The sequence below is a fragment of the Benincasa hispida genome, chromosome 1, assembly GCF_027475165.1.
Source record: "Benincasa hispida cultivar pf3 chromosome 1, pf3_genome.v1.1, whole genome shotgun sequence".
NCBI lineage: Eukaryota > Viridiplantae > Streptophyta > Magnoliopsida > Cucurbitales > Cucurbitaceae > Benincasa > Benincasa hispida.
The window spans coordinates 97,760,177-97,769,241 of record NC_143478.1 but is presented as its reverse complement, the minus strand read 5'-3'; the positions used below and the strand labels follow the sequence as shown (position 1 = coordinate 97,769,241).

Below are 9,065 nucleotides of genomic sequence, written 5' to 3'. Positions count from 1 at the left end.
TCAACCTATCCTTTTATATTATTTAATAATGCTATTAAATAGGTTTGGCGACTGGGAAGAGGCAATATGTCATATCCGATGAAGACTAGAACGAAACAAGATCGTCGAATCCAATGAACCTAATTTTATTCCAATCGTCCAAACGCTAAACATCCCTAAACATGTTAAAACTAACTTACTAAGAGGTCGAGCACAATATGACTTGCGTGTTTGACTACTCTTGAAATTGGAGAACATGCATTCACAAGCTAGTTAAAATCAAATAAGCTTGATTAATCACCTTGGCCTGAAAATCGAAGGTAGACCTTATTATGGCTAAAAATTTGACATGCTTAAAGTTAGACTAATGAGATCGAGGACAGAGTAATGTGATTTATACATAACTTTGCTTGAAAGTACTTCAGAAATCATCCTTCTAGGATCAAACATGGAAAAAACACATAAGGACAACTATAACATAGAGATTGTACTCCTAAATTAAGCTCCACCAGTTTGATTCATAACAATTGAAAGTTATGGCTTGATTGGACCATGGGGGAGAGTAGTCATGAGCTTAAAGCCCAAAGCTCAGCTTGAGCATGCCCCAAATGGGCAACACCATGCTGTCCCATGGGGTATTTTTGTCTTTGTGCATTTTCGGATTAATTAGTTTTTGGTGTCCATGGGTTATTTTCGTCTTTTGATAATAATAAATTATAATTGTGAAAGTCATTTTCCTAATTTTAAAATCTATATTTGTTATTTTTCAAAATGAATCTTTAAAATGTATTACGTAACTATAGATCAATATTCATATAAATACACCGTTATAATTTCGACCTAATTAACTTTCTCTTTCTCATATAAAAATTTAATTAAATTACTACACTATTTTTCTCAATTTCAGATTTGGATATCCGACCATGTGTGTTTAAGCAATACACTGTTACATAGTGTAGTAATTTTTCTGTATTGAATAATTCATACCATTACGTAGTATATACCAAAAAAACAACTTAAGATTTCAAATATATATATATATATATATATATATATATATATATTTAAACAGATTCATTACAAAATTAGATAATAAACTATTATTATATAAATCATGAAAGGAGAGAACACATTACCAACAGATATATATATATATATATATATATATATATTAAAATGTGTATATATTGGCTGCTGTAAGGGATCCTGTTTATTTCATCTTTTTAAGCAACATAGGAAACATATTTTTCTTAAATTTATTGGCAAGTACAAGATCAAATTGATGATGTTCAATTTCTTTCCTTGCTTATTATTTGAAATTTAGATGGCATATGGAGACATTCTTCAGACCCTGCAAAATAGTCAAGGAAAGAAGATATTAATTAAAAACATATCTACACAACAACAAATTGTATTTACAAAGTTTCAACATTTGTTTCGAATGATTTTTGTTTCTCTTTCTACTTCGACAAACGTGAGGCCGAGATTTGACACCTCCAAAAAAAAAAAAAAACAAAAAAGTTGTCTCAAACGTCAAGTTATGTTTATGTTGACATATTTAAAAGGAAAATGAGTTATAATATTAATTAAATTGAACCTTAATTAGTTAACCCTTCAAATAAGAGGGCTATTCATAGACAAGATAAGAGGAAATACCCTTTTGGTTTACGTTTTGATTTCTATTTGATCTCTACTTTCAAATGTTACACACACTTTAGTCTTTCAATTTTGAGTTTGGTTTTAATTAAGTCAATGAAAGGTGTTAAGACCCCCAACTTCAAGTAGGTGGAGTGAACTATTATAGCTCACTCTATGTTTGGGTTCTAATTATAATAATACGTATTTTCAACTATTATAATATACAATTAATTAGCTATAGTATTACTATTTCAAATCCCTCCAGACTGAAATGGTCTATACCCCGAATACAGACTATCATAACTCACATACTATAATAGTTTCAAAATGTTATAACATTTTACTCTTGTGATTTGAGTTTTATTTCAATTTGATTCATAGGTTTCAAGATTTTCATTAAGTACTCACTTTAGTGTCAATGTTTATTAATTAATTTAAAGTAATGATGAAGTAAAATTTTTAAATTATTTTGAATAGTGATGAAAAATAGTGAAATTTAATTAATTATAATTTTTTTAACTAGTTTAAATTAATTGATAGACATTAACATTAAAGAAGAAAAGTTCGTATTTAGTGAAAAAATCAATGTTAAAAGTGAATCTTAAAACTTAGAGACTAAATTGAAACCAAACTCAAAAGTACTTAAAGACTAAGACCCCGTTTGAAAACTATTTTATTTTTTGTTTTTGGTTTTTGTAAATTATGTCTATTTTCTCTCATTTCTTACAATGATTTGAATATTTCTTAAGTATAATGGTTGAATTCTTAACCAAATTCCAAAAACAAAAACAAATTTTCAAAAGCTACTTTTTTTAATTTCCGAAATTTGGCTTGGTTTTTAAACTATTGGTAAAAAATAGATAACAAAAGAATAAATTTAGAGGTAAAAATAGTATCTATAAGCTAAATTTTCGGAAAAAAAAAAACAAAAACAAAAAAATCAAATAGTTACCAAACTGGGTTTAAATGTGTACATTTTTTTAACTTAGGGATCAAATGAAAACTAAATCCAAAACCTAAAGACTAAAAATGCATCTTTTCTATAAATAAACTGTCTAATTTTAGGGCCAATTGACCATATACTACAAACTTTTTCTATTTGTTAATTTTAATATGGAAGAGAAATCAAATCTCTAACTTGAAGGTGTATTAATAGTAATATTTTCTACTAATTATGATGATTATGGAGAGTAGATACATCCCAATAAACTTAGGATATTATAAAAAAGAAAAAAAAAACCCTAAGATGATGATCAACATATAAATATTAAATTGTTGTCTGTTGAGTTTACAATTTTAATTGAAAACATTCAAATTCTAATACGTACGTTTTCGGTTTTTTTTTTTTTTTTCAATAAAAAGGAAAAATAACAAGAAATAGAAAATTGGGGTTACCAAACAAACAAATCATTTAAATTTGTTTTTTGGAAAAAAAAAAAAACAAGAAACAATAAATAGAAAAATTATGAGACACAACCCAAAACATCGAATTAGAGTTTAGAGATTGGGATGAGAGGGGTTACTGAGTAAATTCAATGTTGATCTTTCCAGCATCAGGGTCGGCAATAATGGCGAAAGCTTCCTGAGAGAGATCAATGGTGGCTTGGCAACCAGGAGATGGGCAGCGATCAACCACTTTGACAGTGACAGAATTGCCTGTGCATGGCTGTGGAACTCCCAAGTTTGTTGGTCCAGTGCACGTCACACTATACATTCTTCCACAAACCTCTCCATTATTATATATTCCATCGCTTGCTGCTGCTATCATTGTCCCTTCATCGTCGAACCCAAAGCATGCAGACGCTACAATAATACGTTTCCAATATATTATGATGAGGAGAATTACATTTAAGTTTAATATTTGTTAAGTTGTGAATTTAGATTAATTAGTATTTTAGAATTAATTTGTTAATTAATCTATTTTCTTGTAAGGCCATAAATAGCCAAATTAGAGTTGTAAGAAGAAGCTTTTTTGATCATCCATTTTAACATAGAACTTGTGTTCTTGACAAAATTCTCTCTTTAGGGATGGATTTTTCTTACTTGGCCATGGACTTGATCTAAATATCTTTTATGCTGCATCATGTTATCACACACTTATATGAACCAATGAATATGTTTTGATTTTCTCCATTATTTGCCCTTCCACACATTGGCGAATCTATATACATATATTGGGGGCACAATTCAAATGGAATTATTTTCAAATATAGTAAATGAGTCAATTTATTTATAAATATAACAAAATGTCACTTAGATTATGATATTTTGTTATATTTAAAAATATTTTCAGTAATTTTTCTATTTAAAACAATTACCCATTCAAATAAGGTTAAATAACAATAACATGTTTAAGTTCTTTAAATTTTAGATTTGTATCGATGTAATCCCTAAACTTTAAAATGTGTATAATAAGTTCATAATTAAACTTTCAATAAGACATTCATAATCTGTATGCAATATAGACGTTCAAAACTTTAGAAAATCAAGGTCCGATTTGGTAAATCATTTAGTTTTTTGTTTATAATTTTTGAAAATTAAGTCTATACACCCCATTTAGTTTTTTGTTTATAAATGTTTTCAAAAGCCAATACAACAAATTTTAAAAACTGAAAAAAATAATTTAAAAAATATGTTTTTGTTTTTAGGATTTGACTAATAATTCAACTATTGTATTTAAAAAAGATGCACATCCTTATAAGAAAATGAGATGAAATAAGCTTAATTTTCAGAAAAAAAAAAAAACAACAAAATAGTTACTAAATGAGACTTAAATGTTCTATTATACATAAAGTTTAAACTTGATATTTAAAAATTTTTCATAATATTTGATATCTATTAGATATAATAATGTTGGATTTTATGTCTTAAAACTCGTGGTTTGTAAACAATAAAATATTTTCTACATTTAATAAAATTGTTATTGATTTAAGTGATTTCTAATCTTAAATTCAATAAACTAAAGACTTTTGGCTATATCATGAATACTTGAACTTTGTGTAGAGACATAAAAATATATCAAGTTCAAGTAAGTAGCTAAAAATGGTATATAGTATAGAGATAAGACTGGGTATCTTATATTGGAAACACTATTGGATATGACCCACTCTGTATTTTAATACAAACGATGTGATCTTAAATCGTTCATATGGAGACGTGTAAGCGGGGATGTCTTATGCAATGAGTTTGCATAAGACCGGACCTTGAAATAGTCTCTTTTACTTTATAACGACGTTTACTGTTAAGACTGACTATTTTAATACGATGACCTAGGAAACTCAATCTAAATCCTGAATTAACTATGAACTCCTGTCTATTCGGGATTTTCCTTAGATCTGCATGGGTGAGAGTGGTCTAAATTCGGCGATCAATAAGCCCCCCATTTCAGTGGTAAGACCGGGTAGATAGTTGGGAACATAAGGTGTGAGATGAAATTCACTCATAGTAGAAGGGTTGTTCCCAAAGGTTGTTCCCTTAAGTGTTGACTCCGGGTCTTGAGCAAGAGGTTCCACCCTCTTAGATGGACTCAGTTTTGGTAGTTAGATCACAAACCAGTTGTTTATTAGAGGATTAACGGAACTTAAGGAACAAAAAGTAATTATAGGGGTAAAACGATAATTTTGACCCAGTTGTGATTACGAACTACCTGTGAAGGATCGACTTATTGATTAGGGTTATATCAAGTGGGCAGAAATATATCTATAGTGAGGAGAGCGCAGCTACTGGCCTTTAGTGGAGTGTCCGGTAATTAACGATTGTTGATTAACTAGGTTAAAGAGTTTAGCCAGTTAAACTCAGACCGTTGGAGCTCACGATTTATAGGTCCATTAAGTTCCCTACTAACTCATATCGGGTTAATCCTTAAAGTAGTGTGATGAGCGAATTTGAAATAGTCAAATTCAATTAAAGGAATTAAGGTTGAGTTATATATAATATACTTAAACCAAAAGTCATTTAATTATGAATTAAACAATAAAGGAGCATTGGAAATATTTAAATTCGATTTAATTTTTTTTAGAGAAGTCGGGATTAAGTGTGAAAATATTAATTTAATATTTGATATTAAATTAATCTAAATGAATTAAAATGTTTAATTAATTTTTAATTGATTAAAATGTTTAATTAATTATTATTTAATTAAAAGGTTTAATTAAATATTTAAAATTAATTAACATGTTGAATTAATTATTATTTGGTTAAAATGTTTAAATTAAATATTTAAATTATTTTAAATAAAATTAATTTTAAAAAATTGAATTTAAAAAATCTACTTTTATGGTTAGTTGATTTGGTTGGAGTTTTAACTAACCTCTTAACTTAAACATTCCTTAAACACATACTTTAACACATAATATTGTTAATCCTATCATTCTTAGTTTCTTCTATAAATAGAAGAAAAGAAGATGAAATTTGAGAGAGATTTATGATGGTGTCCTCTCTCAAACACCCAAACTCCAAAATTACTCAAAATTCATCATAAATTTGGATCCCACGATCCGTTCAAAAGTCAGAGAATAGCGAGAAAGACTCTTACGGTGGTTCACGATGTGTTTGTGATCAAAATCATCAAGTGAATAGGGAGAATTTTGAGCTACAAAGATTGTTCTTCAAACCTAATTTTTTTTATGAATTAGCATACTTAATCCATGAAACTAGTGCAATTAAGGTGTTTTTTTTCTAAATTGCTTTCGCTATTTTGTTCATAACTCTTTCAAATAATAAAACTTTCATGTGTTTAATTAAAAATAAAATAAAATTTTCTCTAATATAACAATTAATTTTTTTAAACAGTATATATGCCTAATGTATTAGATACAAACTTGAAAACTGTCTTTTAAGACATTGGTGAAAAGTGGTTATGAAAAAAAAAATATTGGAAGAATTTCAAAATTCAAGATTTTAAAATGCGGAAAGCCTTTTATAAATTAGAGTGTATAATTAAAATAGATCCTTAATTACAAAATATTGTTATGAAATTGATAATCAAAGATAAATAGAAAAGGTAAATCGTAGAGAATTGACACAAAGATTTACGTAGTTTACTAATAATGTGTTAGCTACATCTATCGGTAGAAGGAGAAAACAATTTCATTATTAGAGAGTACTTGTCGGACTACGTCTTCGATCATTTAAACCCTATTCTTGGTCATTTGAAGTATCAGATAATAATTCAAAACATTCTAATAAATATGATAAAGAATATATCAAACTATTTGGATAGATCAAGAAAAAGAGAGAATAATAATTTATGTACTCACGAACATAAGGGGGCGTATAAAAAGTTGCAGTGCCTGTTTCTGCATGAACATAAGAAAGTGTCAGCACCAAACTCACCACTACTACCATAAACTTCATCATTTTGATTTATATTTCACTTGTAAAGTATAGTGTAAAACTCTTTTTGCTTATGAATCCTTAGAAACCAAATATGATCAGTTCCTCAATTTATAGGGATAATCTATAGGCTGAGACCAAAATTTTCAACACATATTGGCAGTTTTAACACGCTATGTTAGTGAGAAATTTAAATTAATGTCTTTCAAATTAGCACGTAATTAGTGCAATAATTGGATTCAAGAAAAGTAAAATGTCATTAGTTGAAAAATTCAACATTAAAATTAGCTCACGTCAAGGTCTTTGGTCAGCTCCAAATTTTCAACCAATAAAGTTTAAGACAATCAACTCAACGAATTCTCTCATAATGCACGTCAATCTCGTAACTTTACCTTTGATTTCACGTTAAAAAAGTCTTATGCTATGGGAGATTTCATCATTCATTTACGTAATATTTATGATCTTCTTCTTAATTCTTAATTTAGGTGGGATTTTTAGTCGTACTCAGTCGTGGTTGGATTTGATACACTATAATGCTCTATCTGATTACACCATTTGGATTTTAAAAAATTATACTTGTTTTCTCATAATTTTTTAATCATAGTTTTGATTGTCTTGACATTTGAATTTCAACCAAATATTTCTAAAAAAAAGAAAACAGAATGTCATAAACAAGATTTTTTTTTAAGTAACATTATGTGAGGTAGTGAGATTTGAAACAAAAATAAATATTTATATCAGTTAGCTATGCTCTTATTGGTAACCGAGCCTAAATATCATAGCATTGTGTTTTAATTAATTTTTGTAATGTTTCTTCAACTATACATCTTGGAGTTTTTTTAGCTGTTTTTAAATAAAAAAAAATGTCACTGTCTAGCTATGAGTCATAGAAGTCTATCACGGTCTATCATTGATGGACAATTATATTTTATTATATTTAAAAATATTTTCAATCGTTTTTATCATTTAAAATAATTACCTTTTTCGAATAATTTTATTTGCTATCTCAGTGGCGCGTAAAATAAGTTTAGAACTTTTATTTACAGAGTTTTTTTTTTTATCATCAGTTATCAATGTAAATCAGTAAAATTGTTAAAATGAGGTAGAATTTATTGTAGTTAATTATATAAACTGTTATTGAGTTGAATGAGTTCCCCTTTGCTCCTTCTAGCGAAGTTTTCATGGTTTTTGCAAACAGTGACAATTTAATAAATTAATTCAATCCGAACATATATACCAAGAAGATAAAATACCTATAAAAAAAATACAAGGTAGAAGTAAAACACAAATGTTTACAAAAAAAATATTAATAAAATCCAAATATTTATAATTATAATAAAGTAAAAGTCGTTTACGTATAATATCTGATTATGAAGTCTTAGCTCCTAAATCAAATATGATGCTTCTGCTAGAGATGTTGGGCCATGTAAGTATATGCTCAATCAACTGGTAGGAGGTTAAATCTTCAAACTTTTAAGAAGAGTGGGCTTAGATGATAATATTTTGAGCCCAAAATTTGTGTTATATAAATACATAAATAATTTATCACCAAAAGTTTAGATGTCTGTTTTACCTGTGTGAAAACGTCATTTTAGCTCTTATGACATTTTTTTCTCACTCCCCCCTCAATTTAGGTAGACTGTTGTGTAATGATAACTCAATTTTGTTAAATATAACTCCCTAACATTAGGACCTAACAGGGCCTAATTTAATTCTTAGACGGCTGTATCATGTTTTGGTGAATGATATGGGGAATTCTACTTTTCCTGTAGGGGGGGTGTATGTGTTTCTCTCCCTTAGTAAGTTTGCAAAATAATCTCCAAGCCATGAAGCCTGTTTTAAGGGAAAAGTTTGGGTATCATATTAGTGTGATTAGCAAACAAGTGGGTGAAGCCAAGTAGAGAATGGAGGTGATGCATGTCGAGTTGATTCAAGACCCTTTTTCAGTTGAGTTACAAGATCATTCTAGGAGGCAAATTCAGTTGTTTTGGGCTTGAACTCATCAGAAGGAGGCTTCTCTACGTCATAAGTCGTGTGTGCAGTGGTTAACTTTAGAGGATAAGAATCCAGCCTTCTTTCATCGGGTGGTTAAAGGCCAGGTGGTTAGGAAGGAT

At 28.5% G+C, this 9,065-nt stretch overlaps 1 protein-coding gene across 1 annotated transcript; it reads right to left on the bottom strand.

The window, feature by feature from the left end:
* Positions 1-1,166: 1,166 nt before the first annotated feature.
* LOC120068384 (EG45-like domain containing protein) lies at positions 1,167-7,112 on the bottom strand. The gene is made up of 3 exons (XM_039020138.2): positions 6,876-7,112; positions 3,141-3,420; positions 1,167-1,330 (listed from the first exon to the last, which is right to left on the bottom strand). The coding sequence occupies exons 1-3, from the start codon at positions 6,973-6,975 to the stop codon at positions 1,324-1,326; spliced, it is 387 nt and encodes a 128-aa protein (XP_038876066.1). The 5' UTR covers positions 6,976-7,112; the 3' UTR covers positions 1,167-1,323.
* Between the last annotated feature and the right edge of the window lie 1,953 nt (positions 7,113-9,065).

Bases quoted from the DNA above. Each gene is read 5' to 3' on its own strand.
- LOC120068384 (XM_039020138.2), bottom strand. From the start codon at position 6,975: ATGATGAAGTTTATGGTAGTAGTGGTGAGTTTGGTGCTGACACTTTCT. The intron at 3,421-6,875 runs GTGAGTACATAA...GTATTATTGTAG, and splicing joins TTATACGCCCCCTTATGTTC to CGTCTGCATGCTTTGGGTTC.